Raw genomic sequence first — 23,823 nt, forward strand, 5'->3', positions numbered from 1 at the left:
ATTGATTTGGTCAACCTGACCCAGTTTTGACCTGATGTCCGATATCTGCTGCATTAATCGATCAGTGACGTCGCTAATTTGCGATGAAATTTTGTCATTTACGGTTGAAATTTTCCATTCTAGGCCCTGTTCTACATTGTAGACCTGTGTGTACACTTGTGCTATCTGTCTGGTTAAAACCAAGTTAGCTTGAGAAATTTCTTCTGAAATTTTGCCTGAAAGTTTGTCATTTACGTCTGAAATTTGGTCTGAAAGTTTATATGAAAGTTTGTCATTTAGTGCCTGCATCATGGTCATTAAGTTAGAACACATTTTAGGGATATTTACCTCTTCTTCTGTCACGGAATCTTCATCGACTTCGATGAAAAACTTTGCAGGATCTCCTTTTCCCATGGGATCTTCCCGTAGTCGCACCTGTAGCACTTTTTCCTTCCCGTTTGTAGGGAGATTCCTCTTGGTAAGTTCATCTTTGAGCTGTTTGAGTGACATTCTCTAGTATGACTTGCATTATGATCTACTACACTCGTAAATTTTTATGTCCTCGTCACGGTCGCCAGTTAACGTATCCACAAAAACGCACACGAGGTGCTGTCAGTTAGTACAGTTATTTTATTCCCATATATTTACAAATTAACACACACTCCAAACCCCATGGCACTACAGCCCTTGAAGGGCCTTGGCCTACCAAGCGACCGCTGCTCAGCCCGAAGGCCTGCAGATTATTAGGTGTCATGTGGTCAGCACGACGAATCCACTCAGCCATTATTTTTGGCTTTCTAGACCGGGGCCGCCATCTCACCGTCAGATAGCTCTTCAATTGTAATCACGTAGGCTGACTGGAACTCAAACCAGCCCTCACATGCAGGTAAAATCCCTGACCTGGCCGGGAATCCAACTCACAGCCTCCGGTGTAAGAGGAATTAAAAATTTCAAAAACAATTTTTTTGGAAAAACTTAATTGTTTATGAATGAAATTTTTGTGATATCTCTACTTTTATGTAAGTAACATTCGCACAAAGTTTCATGAAAATCCATGCATTAGGTAAAAATATATTTTTATCCCCGGAGTGTCACCGTAAGTGGATTTTCAGAAAACAAACTATGCGTGTTCCCTTACTTTTACAGGAGATTCCATATACCAATTTTCACGTCTGTGACATGTTACTTTTTTGAGATATACTCATTTTAAAAATTCACCCCGTTTTTCAATCCTGTTCACCACCCCTTAAGTAGATTTTGCATAACAAAAAAATATGTGTCTATTTTTAAAGGAGACTCCAGATACCATTTTTCGTGACTAACATTTTCAGTTTTTGAGATATATGTATACACATAAAAGGTATTCAAACCCCTTTTTCACCTTTTTTCATTCCCCTTAACAGGATTTTTTTTTTTGGGGGGGGGGGGAGTGTTCCTTTATTTTTGAAGCAGATTCCTGGTACCATTTTTCATGTCTTTAACCTATTCAGTTTTCGAGATATAGATACCCTCATTTTAAATTTTCACCCCCTTGGCAATGGAATATCCGAAAATCCTCCCTTAGTGAACACCTACATTGTAATATGAATGTATCCCCAAAATATCATTTCTTGATGTCCATTAGTTTTGGCTCGGTGATGAATCAGTCAGTCAGTCAGTCAGTCAGTCAGGACAAGTTATTTTGGTGTATATATATTAGCAACTTAGGCTCCTAGTGAGGAGCATGTTATTGAACAGATTTCTTGTATCATAAGTAACTGAATTCTACATTTTTTTTTTTTTTTTTTGCTAGTTGTTTTACGTCGCACCGACACAGATAGGTCTTACGGCAATGATGGGACAGGAAAGGGCTAGGAGTGGGAAGGAACCAGCTGTGGCCTTAATTAAGTTACAGCCCCAGCATTTGCCTGGTGTGAAAATGGGAAACCACGGAAAACCATTTTCAGGGCTGCCGACAGTGGGGTTCGAATCTACTATCTCCTGAATACTGGATACTGGCCGCACTTAAGCGACTGCAGCTATCGAGCTCAGTACTGAATTCTACAACAGAGATCATGTCATTCTAAGAATGTTACTACCATACAAATCACAGAATGTCAAGTGATTAACGAACCTGGTGGCACTCTCTGTCTGTTAGTAATTAGGTAAGGCCAGCTCTGGCCAATAACAGAGCCAAACTCAGAGGCCCAAGTGTCACCATTACAACAAGCGAAGGCACCTGAAACAGAATACAAAATTATTCAAGTTTTATTCATGACCAAAAATATGGCTTCTGACTGAGATAGTTAAATAAAATCCAGGAAACTCAATAGTAAAAAGATTAGCAATGTTTCACCCCAGTGCAGCATGGGCTCATCAGTTGGATACTGCTCCTTCCGAAGACACTGGCTGGCTAGCACGTAGCTAGCAATACCATTACAAGCTATTCACGGATAAGCACAATGCAGAGCCTACATACTAGGGAAGAATTACATCTCCACTTGTTACATATGCTTCTCATCACCCTTACAACTGCCTTTATTTACATCTAATTTATTACCGCATACAAGACATTTTAGTTTTGTGATACAATTTGCAGTTCTATCTCCAACCTTCAGACATAAAAAACAAGCCCCATTTTCAGACAGCCTTTTACGTTTATCCCTTAATTTCAGTTCTCGAGCAATATGACACACCTTGCTGTCATGCAGTTTTTTACAGAAGACACACTCCAAACTGTTTCCTTAACCTTTACCAGTGAACAGAACACTAGCAGCAAGCTAAACTATGCTCCTCCCATTCTGTAACTTTAGCACCCCTTGATTTTGTAGTGTGTCCAAAACCAGCTTGAGTAAATGTAATTCTCTCTTCACTCTCTACTTCACCCTTCAGAAAACCAAGTAATGCAGCCAGTTTGTCAGCATGTCCATTATCCTGATCCCTCATAGTTGTTGATGGACACCTCACCCAAACACGTAACACTTCCTCAGGCAAGCAAGATTCTACTTGTGGGAAAAGCATTGAAGAAATTGCGAGCTCCCTGACACAAAATTCAGTCAACAAATCCACCCTTCCAAATCTACCCTTAAGGGATTCCACAGCCTAGAAGAAATTTTCAGCAGTGGGGAGGAAAACTGATTAATTCTCTAGCATGGCTATCAACCTTTGTGGACTGAATCAAGTATTGGAACTTGTCCTCAACCTTAGAATCCTCATGAATGCAACGAAATTGTCCCAAAATTCTAACCAGGTTTTAACCTCCCCATCGTGTATCAGGAGTTCTATTTTAGATCATTTCAACTGCCTTTTGTTTTTTATTCTCAGCTAATGTAAACGATCTAGCAAATACCATTTTCAACACATTGGCATTAGCCTGCAGCCGCAGAGAACATTTCTGTCTTGCATCATCCAATTTATCCCTGAAACTGTCTACATACTCACATTCTTACTTGTCTCCTTTCTCCAGCAAAAAAATTTAAAACCTTCTCGTCCAATGGCACCAGCTTTGTTTCTAATCTATCCAACTTGGTTAGCAAGGACTGCAAGGTATCGTCATCCAAACAGTCTTGGATTTGATTTAAATTTTGCATGAGAGAGTTGTACGTCTTCATAAAAACCGCTCTTACTGGCTTCCGGGCTTTCACTAACCCCTCCATTTTCAATACAAGCATGGACATGCAGATATGCCAACTATTAAAATTAAAAAACAAGGAGAAATTTGGCAGTGAATCGTGATGTATCACGACACATCACTGATGGCAGAACATGAACTAATTCATTATAATTCAGTACATTAACAACTCTATTTGGTCTTCATCTGTATATTTTTAATTATTTATATGTGAATACTAAATACTGGACATACCTGAACTTTAGGAACTTGTGACTTCTCATCCTTCAACACGCTGAACATATTACGACTAATTGTTGTTCTACATACCCGCAGCTGACTTAGCCCTCTTCAGAAACTCGGAACTAAATTTTTGCTCAAAGCACTTGCTTTGCTGAACTGATTTTAAGGTTAAAAGTTTCTCCAAAATTTGTTCAGACAGCAAGGATCTGAACTGTGTTTTTGTCTTTGTGACTCTGCTAAAAATCCTTTCACATTTTGCATTGCTGTGTGGAACTGATAAAATAGCAAGCATCACCTTAGAGATTCTGTCATATTTAAGTACACCATCAGCTGATTTCACCTGACCAACCAATGCCCACTGAACATCAATTCTTCCTTTTGCCAGGCCTGTTTCTTTGAGCTGAAAGTTACAGAACTGGGAGTGCAGAATATCAGTTTCTTTGTCTAACTGTTCAGTTTCACTAGTCAGAATGTTCGGAAACTTGTTAATGAAAAATCTAAGGCTAGAAAATGATGCCTTGTTATAGCAGAAATATCTGCATCTTCTGCATTAATTTAAAACTTCATCTTTGAACGGAAATTTGTGTAGCATGTAGTCACATGATGAAGAGAAACGCTTCCTAACAGACTTAAAGAAAATGTACTTTTCCTCAGACTTCAGTGTTCACCAAAACAAACACAGAGTTCCCTATCATCAGATCACAATCAGCTTTTGCTGGAGTATGATAATCTACATCAAGGAAAGAGGAGGAGCTTTTAATAACGTGTGGTTTCACAAACCTTGCCATCACATTCTTCAATAGTTCCTCCACAACTAACTTCAATAAGTGGATGTGCGGCATACATGAATGAAGGGCTACGCTTGGATTCTCAAGGATATCCATAAAACTTGAGAGAAAAAGGCAAAAGGATTTAAGTAAATTTGATAAAAGGAACACGAACAGTCGTTTTTCACGTGACAAAAGCATGCCTCTTAGTGTCATCAGTAGTTTCATTTTTTCTTTTTTTGAGTGAAACTGATGACTGGGATTTCCTTTTAACTGAGGAGTGTGGTGGAATGTTATGACAATGCTTCACCTTTCCAGACAAACAAGACATCTGCACTTAGGAATTTTGTAAGCCTTCAAAGTTCCCATCTGAGAATCCTTACTCACAATTTTGCTCCTGAATAAAGTAACCAAAGGGTCCCACTGCAGCAAAAGCCTATCTAAACACCTTCTTAGTGATAACCATCGAGTAGGCACATGCTTCAGAATTTTCCTAATCTCTGTGTTGTGTTAAGTCTGAAATTCTCTGAACTTTTCTTTCCTGTTTGCACTCCTTTTCAGATACTAAAATATATCAATTATACTTTCATCTAGATTTACGGGCAAGCACGCCGCACCCTTCTCTGCAGCAAGATTAATTAGGTGAAGGGCAGCCTACCATTACTGGAGCATTAACAGCATCAAGAGCTGGGCAGTTTTTTAATGGAATGGAGAATTCCTAAAAAGTTGAGAGCAAAATATTGGCAATGTTAGCTCCAATAGCATCCCCTTCTAAATTAGGCACAGAGAGTAGACAACTCTGAATTTCATTGAGTTCAGGCCTCAAAAATGTTGCAACAATAGGATATATTTTCAAGTCGCTTTTTACTGCTACCATCAGTAGCAACAGAAAATGCATTCACCTGCAAATGTGATACAATTTTCGCCTTTCTTCCATGCACATTTCTGTAATGATAGCTGCTGATTTCACGCTAGCACAACCATATCGTTTAGAGATTTCTGAATCAGGAAACATTTTGCAAAATAATGGCCCCGCATGGTCGGCACAATTTACAGGCAGGTTATGTTCTACGATAAATGACGTAAATAAAGCCTCAGCATTTGTCAACGGATTTACATCTTGATTTTTACATGAAAAGTTCAGTTTCTGGTTTCTTTCTACACACTGGACACTCTCCTTATGTTTTTTCATTTGCATCTGTTTGAGTATATTGCACTTCCCACCATGCGCAACTGAAAAATCACACCTACATATAGTACAGAATGTGAACATTGGTCCCTTACTGGATTCACTGAAACATGGAAACTCTTTCCTATAAACGCTTTTAAACACTGCATCATATTTCTTTTTTTTTTCTTTCTTTCTTTTTTTTTTTACTTTTCAGCCAAAACAAATAGTAAGACACAGAACTGAGAAGCACTACTACGTGATGTAACATGAGCACTTATGCAGGTCCTGCCCCGGACAGACGTCTATGGCGTGCTACTTCTGAGGTTAGGTTACTCAGTTGCAACTTCCACTTCCTATTATTAAGCTATTTGAGTATTTGACTGTATTATATAGTCCAAAGAGGAGCACATGGCTGGCCACCGTGCCTCGTACTGCCATCTAGTTGTGATTATTAGAACCACTATCGACCAGCCATACTCAGCCATATATCGATAGAATAAGGAAACGCGCGGGAGTTTAAAATAATGTGAAAATTACTGAAACTGCTCCGAAAATCAGGCGATTGGTCCCGGCGATTGGGAGATTTGGCACGTCTGGACATGTATTCTTTAGATCCACGCAATCTGCAAGTTGCTTGAATTAATACAAATCCTGGCATGGTTGCCACAATTTGTTAGGGACCTACGGCTCCCTGGTATAGGTATAACCAGTTAAACACATTAAATAAAATGCTCACAACTTCTGCTAGAGTAACACTGTATTATAGTAGCTGAAATTTTAAACACTAAGTCTGCCATTTTTATTTTCAATACCCGCAATAACAAAACAGAAAAGTAACAAATGCAATAAATGTGACACATGGTGTTCCTTGCATGGTGGTAGTAATCACAGGTAATGTAGACCCAGGGTATGTCACACATAACAGCACTACTATTAGTTATTAAAACAGAATTGCTTTTTTTCAAATAATGATCAGAGTACGTTGTCCATCACAAAAATTTTCATTTGAGTACATATCTGAAGACCAAACTAAGGAGACCAACTCTGCTTCTTGTCTTCATTTAGCAGAAAAATCTGACTTGTGCAGAAAAGCACCTAAAGTCAGATTTTTCATTTTTAAGATATTTGTGGTTCTAAAATTGGCATAAGATCCTGCGCATATAAAAAGAAATACTCATGCTCTAGGTGCAATGGCATAAGATCCTGAGCACTTAAAAAAAAAAAATTCATGCTTCTAGGTGCAATCATTCAGAAGATATTAATTATTGACTGTTGCTATTAAGAAAACTGTATTTTGAGAAAAATACAATTACAGTTTTCACTAATTTTCTTTCCAACTGTACAAAGTTTTCATGACATCGAGTTGTGAAGACTCAAAATACTGTGTAACTTAGTTTGTTAGGAAGACTCATAGGCAGCGCAAGAAGTCAAAACATAGAAATGCAATTTTTACACCCCAGACACTTCTGTTCAGCTTTGCAGTAAAATTTCCACTGCCAATTTTGGGTCCCTTTTCAAGCAACAGGACTTCTGGTTTTAGACTTCTGGTTTTCCTTGCAACATATACACATTATACACTAATGTTCATAAAAACCAGAACACCTCAAAAGACCAGAGATAGGAAGTTCATATTCACAGGTGATGTGCATTAGTATGTTCTGAAGAAATCATTAGCATTTGAACCATGTCGACCCTCAGGTTCAAGGTCCATATCGATATCTCGACACACTACCACCGACTGGTAAAATGTGCCTCTGGCTCTCATTGCTATAAACCGAAGGTAATGGATGGTAAGAATGGGAGACTGGAATGCAGTGGTAGGCCAAGGAAGAGAAGGTAATGCAGTAGGACAATTTGGATTGGGACAAAGGAAAGAAAGAGGAAGTCAGCTAGTTGAATTCTGCACCAATCACAATTTAGTCCTTGCTAATACAGTAGAAGTCCGTTATAGCGAGAATTCACAACAGCGAAAAATCCACTCGCTATAACGGATTGTCGTTATATCCGATTTTTGTATAAAAGTCTGAAAACCCTTCATGCACATTAAAATCGGTATGAAACGGCAATCAGTTTGTTGAAAACTTGTGTTTCCGCAGATGATATCCACACTACGGCTTACGTGTTTGTTATTTTTCGTAATCCGATACTAGGTGAAAGTGTATATTTAATTTATTTCTGAAAAAAATATAGTACCGTATTTCTCCGAATCTAAGATTAACCCCACTTTTCCTTTCAAAAAATTTAAATCAGGCTCAAAAAGAAGTGTGTAAAATCATATGAATGCCTTGTTGTAGAGTAGGCCTACGCATTTTAGACCATTTTTAAATGCCGAACATCGACTTTCATCACGCCGTTTTTCTTTTGTTTTTTTGTTTTTGTTTTTTTTGCGGCTGGTAAAATTATTCTTTATTTCCGCGGGTTTAAGGGCCATTAACTTAACATTGGCATCATAATACCGAAGAGAACTCGTTGAAAATTTTCCGGCAATACTTATTCCATGCGTCTCTACAATACAACGATCCATCAGGAAATTATTCTTGCTATCTATAAAACTGTTACTTTTACGCAGCGTCAGATATAACCGGCTACCGCTACACGCACGTCTCGCTAGTCGGGTTCGGCCAAATTCAGCGGCTAGCGATGTATAGGCCTAATCGCGAACGTTGAAAGTCAACGAACGAGTTTATTGCGCCACGGTACGGCCAATCCGCCCTTGCGTTTTTCGTGCACATTCCACACAATTTCACCTTCGACTTCTTTAAAGCGTCCTTGTTGCGGACCACTGAATGCATTTTTTTGTGCAGTACGCATCTTTTTAGCTCTTTGTCTTCACGCTAACATCAAATATTGGCTTTAGTTAGGCCTATGCCGTATTTTCTTGCGGCTGCACAATTATTCTACATTTCCGAGTGTTTAATAAACATTAACTAAAATTGGCATCATAATATCGACTAGAACCCGTTGAAAATTTGCCGGCAATACCTTTAACACGTATCTTTACAATACGACTATCCATCACGAAAATATTCCTGCTGTGTATAAACCCTAATTTTACTAAGCGTCAAGTACAATAGACGCGTTATGACTGCCACTGAGTAGCCATGGCTTTTCTAAGAATTCGAAGGGTCGCATGTTTTGATGCCATTCTGCAGATTTGAGAAACACACAGGCTCTGTACAACAGGTTGTCGCGGCTAGCGATGTATAGTAAAGAGGCGGTCGTTTATTGTCAACGAGTTATGCGCGTGTGAAAAGAAGCAGCGTGGTTACCGTGGTAGTTGCTAGTGGTATCCATTAACTTACAGTTAGGCCGCGAATGCAACAACCCTTGAGTTTTCGCATGAGATTCTGAGAAAAAAAGTCTTGGATTCGGAAAAATACGGTATCACTCCAGAGATTTATGTGGCAAACACCTCAGCTTTCTTCTTCAAACAGCGTCACTTAACATAATTGTATATGTAGCCTATCATAAAAACATAACTTATTTGAAATGCATGTAGAGAAATAACCTCCTCGCGAAAAATTTACATGTAAATAGCCGTAACTAAACGGAAGAAGATATGAAATATCCTCTGAAATCAGTTATGTACTCTGCCATATCTTGAGGTGTATCACATTCTTACTTAATTTCCGTATATAACATTAAAATTAAGATATCGTTTACTTCAGTCATTTTTAACGAGTCAACAACTGCTATCGGCCACGTTATTTACGCATTTATTACGAAAACATGTTATCCTCTTTCATTTCGAGTTTTCTTTAGAGAACAGCAGTCGATGGGTATTAGTAATCAACTCCAACATCGCCTTTGAATGTCAACGAGAGAGCTCGCAAATGCACAAAGTGAAAAATCTATACCGTACCGAAGATGATCGATCGCATTTTGTTGCAAACGTTTCAGTTTTCTTATTCAAACAGCGTCACGTATCCTAACTTAATCGTACTATACGTATGATGAAAACACACTTCAAGCGCCAGTAGAGAAATGATAATTTTCTCGCTATAAATTTTCATAATAGCCTTTCCGTAATTTAACCAGACGCGACAAAATATAAACTAACCTCTGAAATCAATTACGCACTCTGCCATATCTCGAGGTGTATCCCATTCTTACTTAAGTGCAGTATTTAGCCTCAAAATTAAGCGGTCGTTTAGTCAGCCTTAATTTTTAACGATTTAACAACCGTTATCGGACACGTTATTTACGCACTTATTACGAAAATATGTTCTCTTTCATTTCGAATTTTCTTTACGGAACAGCTGTCGACGGGTATTACTAATCGACTCCGACATCGCCTACGAATGTCGACGAGGGAAATCGCTAGTGCACATAGCGAGGAAACGATGCCGAAGGTAATCGATCGCATGGAATATCATCGCTGTGGTGCATAATTATCGGTAACGGAAAACGCGCGCACGCTTAATCGCTCGTAATAACGGATGCGCCAGTGATAGGGTTCTCGCTGTAACCGAAGGACGATACACAGTTTAATATAGGAATTTTGAAGGGACAGAAAAAAAGTCGTTGCTATAACGGAGTTCTCGTTATATGCCGTACTCGCTATAGCGGACTTCTATTGTACTTGGTTCAAACACCACAAACAACGGCTGTACACATGGACAAGACCTGGAGACACTAGAAGGTATCAAATAGACTTCATTACGATTAAGCAGAGATTCAGAAACTAGGTGTTGGATTGCAAAACTTTCCTAGGAGAAGACGTGGACTCTGATCACAACTTGTTGGTCATGAAATCCCATCTGAACTTGGAGAAATTGAAGAAGGGAAGGAATCCAGTGAGATGGGATCTACACAAAGTGAAAGGAAGGAGTGTGAATGATTGTTTCAGGGACATGTTGTACAAGGACTAAATATAAAGGCTGAAGGCAACACAGTAGAAGAAGAATGGACAGTCATGAGGAGTGAGGTCAGTAGGGTTGCTGAAGAGATGTTAGGAAGAAAGGAAAGATGAACAAAGAAACAATGGATAACTCGAGAGATACTAGACCTGATCGGTGAACGACGAAAATACAAGAATGCAAAAAATTAAGAGCGCAGAATAGAATACAGGCGATTAAAGAATGAAGTGGTTAGGAAGTGCAGGGCAGCTAAGGAAGAATGGCTGAAGGAGAAGTGCAAGGATGTTGAAGGTTGTATGGCCCCAGGAAAGGTAGATGCTTCAAACAGGAAAATCAAAAAAACCTTTGGAGAAAGGAAAACTAGGTGTATGAATATTAAGAGCTCAGATGGAAAACCACTTCTAGGGAAAGAAGGCAAGGCAGAAAGATGACTATCAAAGGGTAGAGAAGGGTCCACCTAATTCAATACCATTAGCTTGTATATTGTCTTATAAAACCGGGACTAGTTTCGGCCCCATATATATTCGGTCATCTTCAGCCATGCTCCAATTGGAAGACACATGCATACATATAACCAATAATAGATTAAACAATCTGGTATGTCATAATTTGCAATCTTAATTTAAAACACTGATGAAGCCTGAACAACACATCCAAACTTGAAACCAAATGACACATCAAAACTGCTGTGGTTGATGCCCAAACTATGCTGTCTCTCCTACAGCATCCCGAGTTGATCTCGGAGTTGGCATCCCTTGATTTATAATTTATAATTTATGTTTGTTCAATAGTAATATGGGTAATGACTTGTATGTAGATTGAAGGAGAACATTCATAACTTGAATAGGTATTCCTTTTCATTAGATGTAGTGATCTATTGTTTAATTTTGTTTGAAGTGAATAACTGAAAAATAAAATTATTTGAAGAAAAGAAGGTAAGCACTGAGCTCGATAGCTGCAGTCGCTTAAGAGTAGCCAGTATCCAGTATTCGGGTTCGAACCCCACTGTCAGCACCCCTGAAGATGGTTTTCCGTGGTTTCCCATTTTCACACTGTGCTACTTGCAACCAATCTCCAGGATATACAGGAACTACTGTACTTAATGCTGTCGCTGAAGCCAGCAGCACAATGGGTTTGAGGCTTAATGTAAAGAAGACCAGGTGGATGGTTATAAGTAGGAAAGAAGATGGCATTCGAGGTAATCTCACAGCAGCAAAGGAACAGATCGCGAGAATGGCAACATTTAAATACCTGGAATGTCACATCAATAATGACTGGGACCTTACTCACGAGATCCGATGCAGAATTGAGCAGGCCAGAACTTCTTTTCAGAGACTTGGAAAACTTTTGACAAGCCGTGACCTTTCCATTTCACTACAGACACGGCTACTCCGGTGCTACGTTTTCAGCATTCTGTTATACGGCGTTAATGCATGGACACTAACCGAAAACCATGTGCAAGAAGTTGCAAGCATTTGAAATGTGGACGTACCGAAGGATGCTGAAGATACCTCGGACAGCTAAAATGACCAAAATAGATTTTTTGCACTGTATGAACAAAGAACCAGAAATTCTCACTACCATCAAGAGAAGGAAGCTAGAATACTTTGGTCATATGATGAGGAACTGTAAACACCACCTTCTGCAAGTAATACTCCAAGGGAGAGTTAATGGAAAACGTGGTCCGGGGAGAAGTAGGACATCATGGCTCGGCAACTTGGGCCAGTGGTTTGGGGTGACTACGCTTACTCTGTTCAGAACAGCTATGAACAAACAGATCATGCTACTGATCGCCAACGTTCTGCGAGGATATGGCACATGAAGAAGAAGGAAATGCTGGGGCTGTACCTTAATTATGGCCGCGGGCGCTTCCTTCCCACTCCTAGCCCTTTCTTATCCCATCGTCGCCATAAGACCTATCTGTGTCGGTGTGACGTAAAGCAGCTTGCAAAAAAAAGAAGGTAAGCTAGAAGAGCGAGATTAGTATATAGCTATATGAGACTCACCCCTATGTTTTACACAAGTTGTGTGCACCTGGTATAGACACAAACACCAGGCTGACTGTTGAGAGGGAGCAGGAGTATAGCTTATGACGGCAAGGGTTGGAGAAGGGATGTGTGAGGAGGGGCAGGCGGAGGGCGGGTAGGTAGGTTTGAACTAATAATAATAATTTTGTGTGGCTATTTCTAGCTGAGGGCAGCCCTTATAAGGCAGAACCTCCGATGAGGGTGGGCGGCATCTGCCATGTATAGGTACCTGCGTGTTATTGTGGTGGAGGATAGTGTTGTGTGTGGTTTGTGAGTTGCAGGGATGTTGGGGACAGCACAAACACCCAGCCCCTGGGCCACTGGAATTAACCAATGAAGATTAAAATCCCCGACCCGGCCGGGAATCAAACCCGGGACCCTCTGAACCAAAGGCCAGTATGCTGACCAATCAACAAGTTGAACAGGTTTGAACTGAATGGTGGAATTAACGTGTCTTTTTTCATGTTTTTCTTTTTGTGTATATACGAATGATTATATCAAAGAGAATATTAGATTTTTCATTTATTTCATTAATATTATGAATAGGGTTGAAGTACTGTTATAAATAAATGTAACAGTTCTCAAATATGTTGAGCATGGTGCTCTTCTTATCCACTTTTAATATGCATAGATCTTGGTCAACTGATGTAAAATTATGGTTCAAGTGTGTCATGTTGTGCCATGGCAGAGAAACGATTGTATCTTGAAGCATTGAAATGTTCCATGTATCTTATTGAGATATAACATCCTGTTCGGCCTATATATGTAATTTCACAGCTATTGCACTGCAGATTGTAGACATCTGATTGAGAAAACTTATTAGTTTGATTGATAGTACATGTATTAAACAAATTGGAAAAATTGTTATTTGTTTTAAAAGCTATTTGTTGGTTATGTTTCTTGAAAATATTAGTAATTTGGTAATGTTTATATTATTGAACACGAAGGAGGAATATATTATTCTGTCTACTGATTCTCTGTTTAAAGTAGAAATTTGACGTCCTTTAGTTGTGTTGATGATTTTATTGATAAATTGTACATTATATCCATTTGATTTAGCTAGTGATCGTATAACATTTAGTTCATTTTGAAGGACTCTCTTGGATAAGGAGATGGTGAATGCTCTATTTACCATACTATAGTACGCTGCTTTTTTATGGGATTGCGAATGGAGAGAAGCATTTTGGTTGTACAACTGTTTTGGTTGTTTTTCTAAAGATACGATAAGATAGTCAGTTGGGATGTCTAGTAATACTTAAATCTATATAATTTATATTCTGTTGGGATTCAGATTCGAGTGTAAAATTGATATGCGGATCTAGAGCGTTTAAACTGGATAGGGTATTGGCCACATTTCCAAGGTCTTGGTTTAATATAGCCAAAACATCATCCACATAGCGAGCCCAGTAGCAGATATTACTGAATACGGGTTTAAGTTCTTTGTGTATTCTAAATTATCTGAGTAAATTTCTGCCAATATCCCTGAGACTGGCGATCCTATGGCCAGACCATTCTGTTGGTAAATGACGTTATTAAAATTGAAGTAGTTGTTATTTAGAACCAATTTCAGAATTGACATAAATTCCTGAATTGATTTTATGGATAATTTGCTATACTATCTAAAATTATTGTATATTATATCTATGGTTTCTTTTATAGGGATACTTGGATATAAGTTTTTAATACTGAAAGAGTGGATTGTATGGTTAGGGTGAAATTCAAAACTTTTAAGATTTTCAACTGATTCTATTGCGTTTTTAATGGACTTGTTGGCTAGAAACCCGTAATATTTCTTTAAAAACTGTTGTATGTACTGTGAAATTTTATATAAATGGCTCCATCTATAATTAATGATATGTCTCATGGGGACGTCAGCTTTGTGGATCTTGGATTGTGCTCTAGCTTTGGGGAGTCCTGGATTCATATTGAATAGTTCAGTGGTTTTGTTGTCATTTAAGAGGAAAGTTAGCCATTTAAGCAATTGTTTTAAGTTCTTTTAAATTTTAGTTGTAGGATCTTTTTTGATAATGGTAAAAGTTTTGCTGGGAAAAAAGTTGTTTGTTTTATTAATGTATTCCTCTTTACTCATGATGACGGTTACGTTACCTTTGTTAGCTTCTGTTACAATTAAGTTGTTTTCTTTGATTTTCTTCTTAAGTTTCAAAACTGAATTAATAGTGTTGACCTGATTTGTTCGAGAATTGGTATTATGTAGCTTAAAAATATCATTTAATTTCTTTTTCTTCAAACCTAACCTCATCTTGTTGATCAGTAGGAAATTTGGTAATTGCTAATTCTGATTCTGTTACCGTTGTAATGACATTGTTAAGATGGGACGCATTTGGCCAGTTGTGTTTTGGGTTCCTACTCAACATTGTGGATTCTTCTTCATTCAGTGTTATGTCAGTCAAGTTAATGACAGGTAGGTGGAAATTATGTATGGTGTCGGAGTTTGAATGTTGTACTTCGACACTATGCCTTCGAGTGTGGGCTTGTTTTTCAGTCTATGCAATTTATTATCTAAAATTTGTTGCTTATGTTTCAGAATAATTTCTAGTTTTTGGTTGACCACTGTTTGAAAGAAATCCCATTGGGGTTTGGAAAGGTTTTTAGCTAGTTCTAAGCGAGTCTGATACAGCTTTTCATTAAGGTGTAGTTTCTTTCTGTATAGGGGCTGAGCCAGTGAGTCAGTGTCATCACTGATGCAGCCCCTAATTCACTGGAAGCTAAAATGACAGGCTCGTTGTCATACAATTTAACAATGTGCTCTGTGGTTGCAGGCTAATGCCAATGTGTTGGAATTGGTATTTGCTAGATCGGTTACATCAGCTCATCAGTCAGTATCCTGGATTTTTTTTTTTTTGCTAAGTTCCTATGCCTTGTACTTCACATTCAGAATGGAGAATATCCAACAGATGAACTGAAGTGAAAAATCTGTCCATGTATACTGCCGAGCCAGGTGGTAGAGATCTACATAATCGAATTACCACTTTTGCACCGATATCCAAACTGTGAAATGCAGCATCATTCAGAATTCTATCTCCCTTTCCTTCATACAAAAAAAAAGTCAACTGGTAGCCCATCTGGAGCAGCACAGACAAAATTCTTCAGGCCACATGGATTTGGCTTTCCTCTGACATACTGACACATAACTACCTACCTTCCCCAAAATGGTACTATTTTTTCATCAATGGAATGTTTGTCACTTAGTGGGTTATCTAGGCAAGCCTGCTGAATGTTTCTGATCAGTGGTTTCAACTTCCAATCCTTGTCACTCAATTTTTCATTTGCATCCACTTCTGTGTCATCTACAAGTTTCAGGTTGCTCTTTATCTTGAAATATCATTCTCTTGATATTTTGTCCACAATCTGTGGGACCCGGGTCTTCCTGGCCCAATACATTCGTACACGGGGATATTTCAAATAAGACATAATAATGGTGGCAGCAAAAAAGTTCCTTATCTCTTCTACTGTGGCATCCAAACAAATCCCTTTATCACGTAGGTATCTGCGGTTTCTGAACTCTGTCAGTGTGGCAAATATGTTGCTTCCAATGCATCTGTAGATTCTTGAGAGAGAAGGGAGTATTTTCGGCTCTTGTACAGGTTCTGGTGGAGGTGCTGGAGGAAATGGTTCAAATACATCAGACCTCTTCCAGATACCCTCGTACTGGACACTTTCTTGATCATCTTCCCCTTCGCCATCTTTTTCATCCTCCTCCTGAACATGTGTCCCGCCGGGGGGGTACAGGAAGTACAGTGACGAAAGTTCTTTCATCCTCGTCGTCAGAATGGTCTGACATATCGGACACGTCCCCATTGACAATTTCCAGAATCGCATTGGAATCAAGGCCTAAAAGAAAAAAAGAAACAAACATTGTATAAAATATTACTTCAAGTGAGACCCACTGTAACCTATAGGTTACATCATTATAAGATATGCCACTGTTCATTAGAATTTGCCGATTCCTATAAAATTATTCATGAATTACGTATTAGTGAACTTGTAGAATCATTACTACTCTTTTTCAGAATACTAGAACTCTTATTATTACTGGAAAAGTGTACTTACTTTCACTGTGATGCGATTTCCGCCAATAACTTGCGGACTCCATTTTATAAACATTTATTGTGACCAACTGTGGTGAGATAAGTGTCTGAAAATTAGCATAGCCGATGCCGCACTCTCTGGGATGATATTGGAATCATTAGTATGGTCTGCACTGCTTGACGACCGGGAACCTATGAAACCTATAGGTTACGCGGGGCCCAAGGTGGTTAAAGAATGAACTAATCTATTTTTCATTAATTAACATTATATATTAAAAAGAGTTTAAAGAACTGATGTATTATTTACATGAATTTTATTTATTGTATAGAAAATATTGAGACTATGTTGACCTATCAATAGACTCCATCTTCCAACGATGATGTACTACCTCAATAAAGCATACTGAATATGCAAGTACACCTTCTAATACACATTTCAAAATAGCACAGTTAATAATGTCCATGCAAGCGTTGCCAAGAACAATGTATGGATGACAAATTCGTCATACTAGAGTACATGAGTTAAAATATGTTAATCTCTACAGCTCTATCTAATTTTTATCCAGATCATGAAATGGACAAAATTAAGCCAATTCAAAAATGTATCATTTCACTAGCAGGGTGAAAAACATATCAGTCTTCATGGATAATGCAATGACTTCTTACCTAATACACCAAGACCCAGCCAGGAAGAACGGTAATTCTGTGAGAAGTCTATTGGACGTTCTTCACAACCAGCATCCAGCAAGTACAGTAAAGCTAACTGTGTTGCCATTCCTCCATTACATAAAACCTGGATCCAATTCCGCTGGCCACCTGCATGAAGATTATTTTCCTTAGAGCCTTTCTATCTATCTATCTATTTATCTATCACTAAAATTGTTCAGAACATCACAGTTATTCCATTCACAGATATCCAAAAATTAACAAGAAAAAGACAAATCCCAAAGCTACTGAGAGAACCACAAAGGGATGATGATGATGATGATGATGATGGTTTTATGTCCCACTAGCTACGTGCTGGCCTTCGGTCACAGGACTCCCGGGTTCGATTCCTGGCAGGGTCAGGAATTTTCACCATCAATAGTTAATTTTGCTGGTGCGGGACTGGGTGTATGTGTTGTCTTCATCATCACTTCACCCTCATCACGACGCACAGATCGCCTATGAGCATCAAATCGAAAGACCTACACCTGGCGAACCAAACATGTCCTTGGACACTCCCGGCACTAAAAGCCATACACCATTTCATTTCATTTTTACTGATCTCCATGTAAAAGACCCATCAATTTAGATATGAACTATGTCCTAAATAATTTAGTTGAACATGATAAACCTCCCAGATGCCGAGGTGCTGAAATTTTGTCCCACAGTTCTTCAATGTACCAGTAAATCTACCAAATGAGGCTGACGTATTTGAACTCCATCATGTACCACCAGACTGGGCCAGGATTAACCCCCCCACCAACCTGAGTTCAGAAGGCCAGCGCTCTACCGTCTGAGCTACCCAGCCCAGCATACAAAGGGCTAAAAAGCTGTCATCTTGCAATGAGAAAGAAATTACTCTCTGGCTGAATTAACATCAGCAGGAATGATGTAATGATGTCTGATAAATGTGTCTATAAACAATTCCTTTAATTTATTCCCACTGATGAATTAATGCTAGAATACATATTTCTCTTTTGTTAGCTGTTTGACGACACACTAATACTGGTACATTTTCGGCAATGCTAGGATAGAAAAGGGCAAGGTACAGCCTCAGCATTTACCTGGAGTGAAAATTAAAAAAACTACTTTCCAGGCAACTGATAATTAGGTTTTAACCCATCATCATTAACGAAAAAATATTAATGATGGACTTCTTACCCTATCTAATAAAGATCTATAGAAAATATGCCTAAGAATACAATTATAACAGTTGTAAAGAAAAGAAGGATGGCTAACCTTCAGGTAAGCAGATAAAAAATACTAGGAAAGATGAAGATATTTATTGAACAGTTGACAAATGCAAATAAAATTCAGGAGGAAAACTATTCAGTGCCATGTGTATGACTACTGCAAACAAAAGGCATTTTCAACAACAAAGAAACATTTAGTTTCTCTTATAATTAGATATATCTTCCTCGATTTCTCCTTCTCTGAGAAGCATAATGAAGTACCTGGTCTGACTGAAAGGCCTAACCAAATCAAAAACGATTACTGTTCAGAACCAGTTTTGTTGCTCACTAATGCAGATTTTTAAGAGGTCTCAAACAGGTGAATTTCTATCAAGTTATCTAAACAGATGATACTTTCCCAAATAAAAAGAGAAGGAATGGACAGATCAGTCTATTGAAAGATTAATGTGAAGGTGACAGGTTCACTGTGTGCCATGCCAGGGGTTCCCAACTGCTTATTGTTATTTAGGTCAAAAAGCTGGTGACAAAACTGAAGCAATGGACTGAATAAACTACCAGGAATCACTGATTTCCACATCGGGTTAGCATGCTGGCCTTTGGTCACAGGAATTCCGGGTTCAATTCCTAGCAGGGTCAGAAATTTTAACCATCATTAGTTAGTTTCGCTGGCGCAGGACTGCGTGCATGTGTCGTCTTCATCATCATTTCATCCTCATCACGACGCGCAGGTCGCCTACGAGCATCAAATCAAAAGACCTACACCTGGTGAGCCGAATATGTCCTTGGACATTCCCGGCACTAAAATCCATACGCCATTTCATTTCATTTCTACTGATTTCCATGTAAAAGCAGCCATGGACTATGTCCTAAATAATTTAGTTGAACATGATAAATCTCTGGCCATACGTTAGATATATTTGACTGTCTGAAGAACCACATTGGGTTCCACACCATTACAAAATATTAGAATCATTCCGTATTGACGGTTTTCACTTTACAAAGGTGAAAAAATGAGTGTATCCTCCTAATTCAATACATCATATACAAAGAGACCTAAAGAGACCTAAAAACCATCATAAAGAAAGTTTCATTTCTGTTTAATGACCTTGAAAAATACAAAATGATTATCATGAATCCGAAGCTTCCCACAGCCAAAGCGCTACCCAAGATCCATAAAGCACACATCCCCATAAGACCCATTATCAATTTCAGAAACAGTCCGACCTACGAGGTATCTCGGTTCATTCACAAGTTTCTCAAGTCACACTATCGTTTTCAAGCCAATTCATCAGTAAAGAACTCCATAGAATTGTGCAACACGATTAAACACTTTAATTTATCCAAACACCACACTCTTCATTCTTTTGATATTACTAACATGTATGCTAATGTTCCCATTAACAGCACCCTACAATTGATCAAGAACAATCTTTCCAAATTCAGCAATTTAAGTATAGGTGAAATAGATGAATTTATTCGGATTCTGGAGTTTACTTTGAATCACAATTTCTTCACTTTCAATAATGCCATTTACCAACAGATAGGTCTTCCCATGGGGTCACCAGCTTCAGGAATCCTTGCGGATACCTACATCGATCATTTAGAGCATTCTCACATCATTGGGAAGATTAACGGCATTCAACACTGGACACACTTTGTAGATGACACGTTTGTTATTATAGACTCCTGCGTTACTAACAACAACACAGTACTTGAATTTCTCAACTCCACTGACCCACATATAAAATTCACCATAGAGTCAGAAAACAATAATGCCCTTAATTACCTGGACTTAACCATCATACACAACAGCAACAACACTTTATCCTTCAAAATATAGACTACAGGAAATTCACACATACCATCAATACCATCCATCAGACCTCTGTGCACCCAGACATACATAAAAAAGCAGCTTACAATAGCATGGTCCTCAGAGCATTAACTGTTCCTTTATCTCGTAAGAATTACAAAAAATAAATTAATACTATTTACAATATTGCAGAACACAATGGTTTCAGTAGAACCTTCATCAGCAAAATCATCAATAGGTATAAGAGCAGGCCCAAGACTACCCTAGAAGAAGATTCTGCTCCTACAGAAAAGTTTTCCACATTCACTTTCCATAACAGTAGCATTTACCAAATTTTTAATATTAAAAAAAAAAAACAGCATCAAAATAGCATATAGAACTTCCCACACCAACCCCAAACTCAATTTCAATCCACACACTGTCACCAACAACAATAACAACATTAATAACAAATATTTGAACTCCAGAGTTTACAAATTAGAATGCCAATCCTGTAATTCCAGCTATATTGGTCAAACAGGCCGTAATTTTGTCATAAGATACGCCGAACATCGCAACGCTCTCAAATATAATCATTTTTCAGCTATGAGTGAATATCATAAAGCATCCAGCCACAAACACACTTCAATAGATAAAGATCTTAAGATCTTGCATTATGAGCAAAAAGGCACCTTGCTCAACATTCTCGAGAGCATCCATATCGATTTAGATCAGTTTATGAACCCCTCTCACAATTTAAATGAAGTCAACGAGAAAAAGAACATTCTACTTAAAACATTCATTCCATATATTTGTCAGAACTTCCATAAGATAAACAAACCCCGCCTCCATCTCTCCAACTCACCACCACTCCCCCCCTCCCCACACCAGCCCTGCACCACCCCTTCCTCCTCCGCTCCTTCCATCCTTGCAAATACAGCTGAACCAACAATAGACTCGATCGTGCGAACAAGACCGTTACTTTGAGAAGGCCAGGCCGTTTGAAAGGACATACACCTTCTAAACACCGTAAGTTTTAAGCTTTCTATACACCCATTCCACACTTTTTACTTATCAGCCCCCCATCCTCACACCACCTCATTTTTTTTTCCATTACAGACTGGAACTTCACTGATGATTTCCATTAAGTCACTTACAGTCTACCATGCATCTGTCATCTCTCTAACACAGCTTCTCAATTTTATGTCGCGGCCCTTCCGACCCTTTATAATAAGGCAAATCAACCAGCCAACATTATGAAACGATAATCAAGAATGGGACCGCTAGATTGAGAAGATATTGAGAATGGTGCTGTTCTAAAGCTTTAAATTTCATCAATGTTTTTCTTTGTCACAGGCTTTTCGCCTGCACGTTATGTCGGGCTTGCTTTCTCAAACTTTTTCGCTCCCGCTCCCCTCATAGTCAATTCGATGTGATGGGTTTCTACAAAGATAGATTTTCTGCCTGAATTTTCGACAGTGATTTCATCCTGTTTTGTATTGTTACAGAACCAATATTTTGTAAACTAACAGGTCCGCAACCTCACTATGTGCACTTATTGTTCATTTCCATCTGTATCATTGTTTTCATTTCTTTTCTTCTAAGGTTAACACAGTTTTTATTTTCAATTATTTTTTGTATTAACCCCTGTTTCACTGAATTTTATCGCAGTGAGTTGTTTTTTGCTCCACATGATGATATAAATATTGTATATTGTGCTAATTTTGTTTCCATCTAAGCTCTCTTGTTTTTTCATTTGTTTCTTCATTATGTTTTTTGGCATTTTTTAGCTTGTATTATGTAAATTATTTCAACCCCCCCCCTCCTCCCTTTTTCACTGAAGATGGCTCAAACGAGCCAAAACATGTTTGAATTTGATTACTCCGTCTAATGATGTATTGATGTATTGAATTAGGAGTATACACCCATTTTATCACATTTGTAAAGTTCCACACCATTACAATAGAGTTAAACTAATGTATTATTAAGTTCCACCTTTTCAATACAAAATATACAGAGTTTAAATTACGTAAATGATTAGGGACTAGTTTCAACCTAATATTAGGTCATCATTAGCCTAAAGCAAAATTAAAACAAATACCGAAGAAATCAAACAACATAGACACATAAGGTGTCGTAAATGTAAATTAGGTGTCAAATTATACGTAATACATTGTTTGAAGTAAAGACCGAAGATTCGGAACTTCAATAACAAGGATGTTGGGTCCAATTTAATGTTAGTTGTGAATAAAGTAGTTTTTATGCAGAAATTAAAATAGGTTTTGTTATAAATAGGCAAGTATAAATGAAAATGTAGAAGAGAATGCTTGTAACACCCCCCTGATATTATTAAATAAATAAATAAATAAATAAATAAATAAATAAATAAATAATAATAATATGACCATAGTATGGCCTCTCCCTAACTGATGAACTCCCACTTCATCGACTGTCAGCAGAGTAATGTAAGGAAGACTGCTTTAACTCAACCATACCAACTAAGTTTTACAAGACTGACCAATGTTGATTCTAAATGAAGGTTTGATTCCGCTTTCTGAAATTGGTTTCGGAAACTCTGTCTTCTTTCTTTTGTAACTATTGTAGATCCACGGATCAATATTAATTCGGTATCCTTCAATCATACAATCCTATTTGTAAAAACTAATGACTCTGTCGTTCTATTCAAAGAACTGGGATGACCTTCTGGCCCAATGAAAACTTAGGAGTTTTGTCTAGTGAAAAATGGGATCCAGTCTCCCCAGTTGTGCATTTAAATAAGTTTCAAGTTTGTCTGTAAAATATTTTGTTATTTTTTTCAGAATTTATATATTGTTATCTTGTTATTTCAAGTGTTGTTACCCTTGTTATCATTGGAACAGATGATCACTTACCGAAGAAAAGAAAAGATTTCCAGCAAATATACTTTTCAAAATTTAATGTTTTGTGTATGCTTTGTCCATTGTCCTGGCCCTGCCATTTTTGCCTCTACCATGTTCGCCCCATAACAAGTGGTAGTAAAGCATGGTAAAGGGGCCTGGATAAAGCCCCTTTTGACTATTTTTCGTAAAATATTTGACCTGAACTCTGAAAATATTGATTTTATATTTTTCTAAACTTTTAATTTTTCTTAACATTTCATCATGTCAAACCCTTGAAATGTTGTAGCTCCTTGGTACCTCTGTAAAGAGCAGCACATTGATGAACTTTTTTTTTTGTTTTTTTTTTTGTTTGCTATTGGCTTTACGTCGCACCGACACAGATGTGTCTTATGGCGACGATGGGACAGGAAAGGGCTAGGACTGGGAAGGAAGTGGCCGTGGCCTTAATTAAGGTACAGCCCCAGCATTTGCCTGTTGTGAAAATGGGAAACCACTGAAAACCATCTTCAGGGCTACCGATAGTGAGGTTCGAACCTACTATCTCCCGAATCCATTGATGAACTTTTAATT

General features: G+C 38.1%; 1 protein-coding gene across 6 annotated transcripts in view; it reads right to left on the reverse strand.

The window, feature by feature from the left end:
• Nucleotides 1-23,823, reverse strand: part of LOC136864626 (transmembrane protein 19) — a 220,661-nt gene that overhangs the window by 20,485 nt on the left and 176,353 nt on the right. For 4 of the 6 annotated variants that reach the window (XM_068226362.1, XM_068226363.1, XM_067141868.2 and 1 more), the window contains 2 exons: nucleotides 17,351-17,500; nucleotides 2,093-2,197 (listed from right to left, as the gene is read on the reverse strand). In XM_068226362.1, the coding sequence (XP_068082463.1) occupies nucleotides 2,093-2,197; nucleotides 17,351-17,500 (255 nt within the window). The remainder of the gene's footprint in view (nucleotides 1-2,092; nucleotides 2,198-17,350; nucleotides 17,501-23,823) is intronic. The other 2 variants (XM_068226365.1, XM_068226361.1) reach the window with 2 other exon arrangements.

The sequence above is a fragment of the Anabrus simplex genome, chromosome 2, assembly GCF_040414725.1.
Source record: "Anabrus simplex isolate iqAnaSimp1 chromosome 2, ASM4041472v1, whole genome shotgun sequence".
Lineage (NCBI taxonomy): Eukaryota > Metazoa > Arthropoda > Insecta > Orthoptera > Tettigoniidae > Anabrus > Anabrus simplex.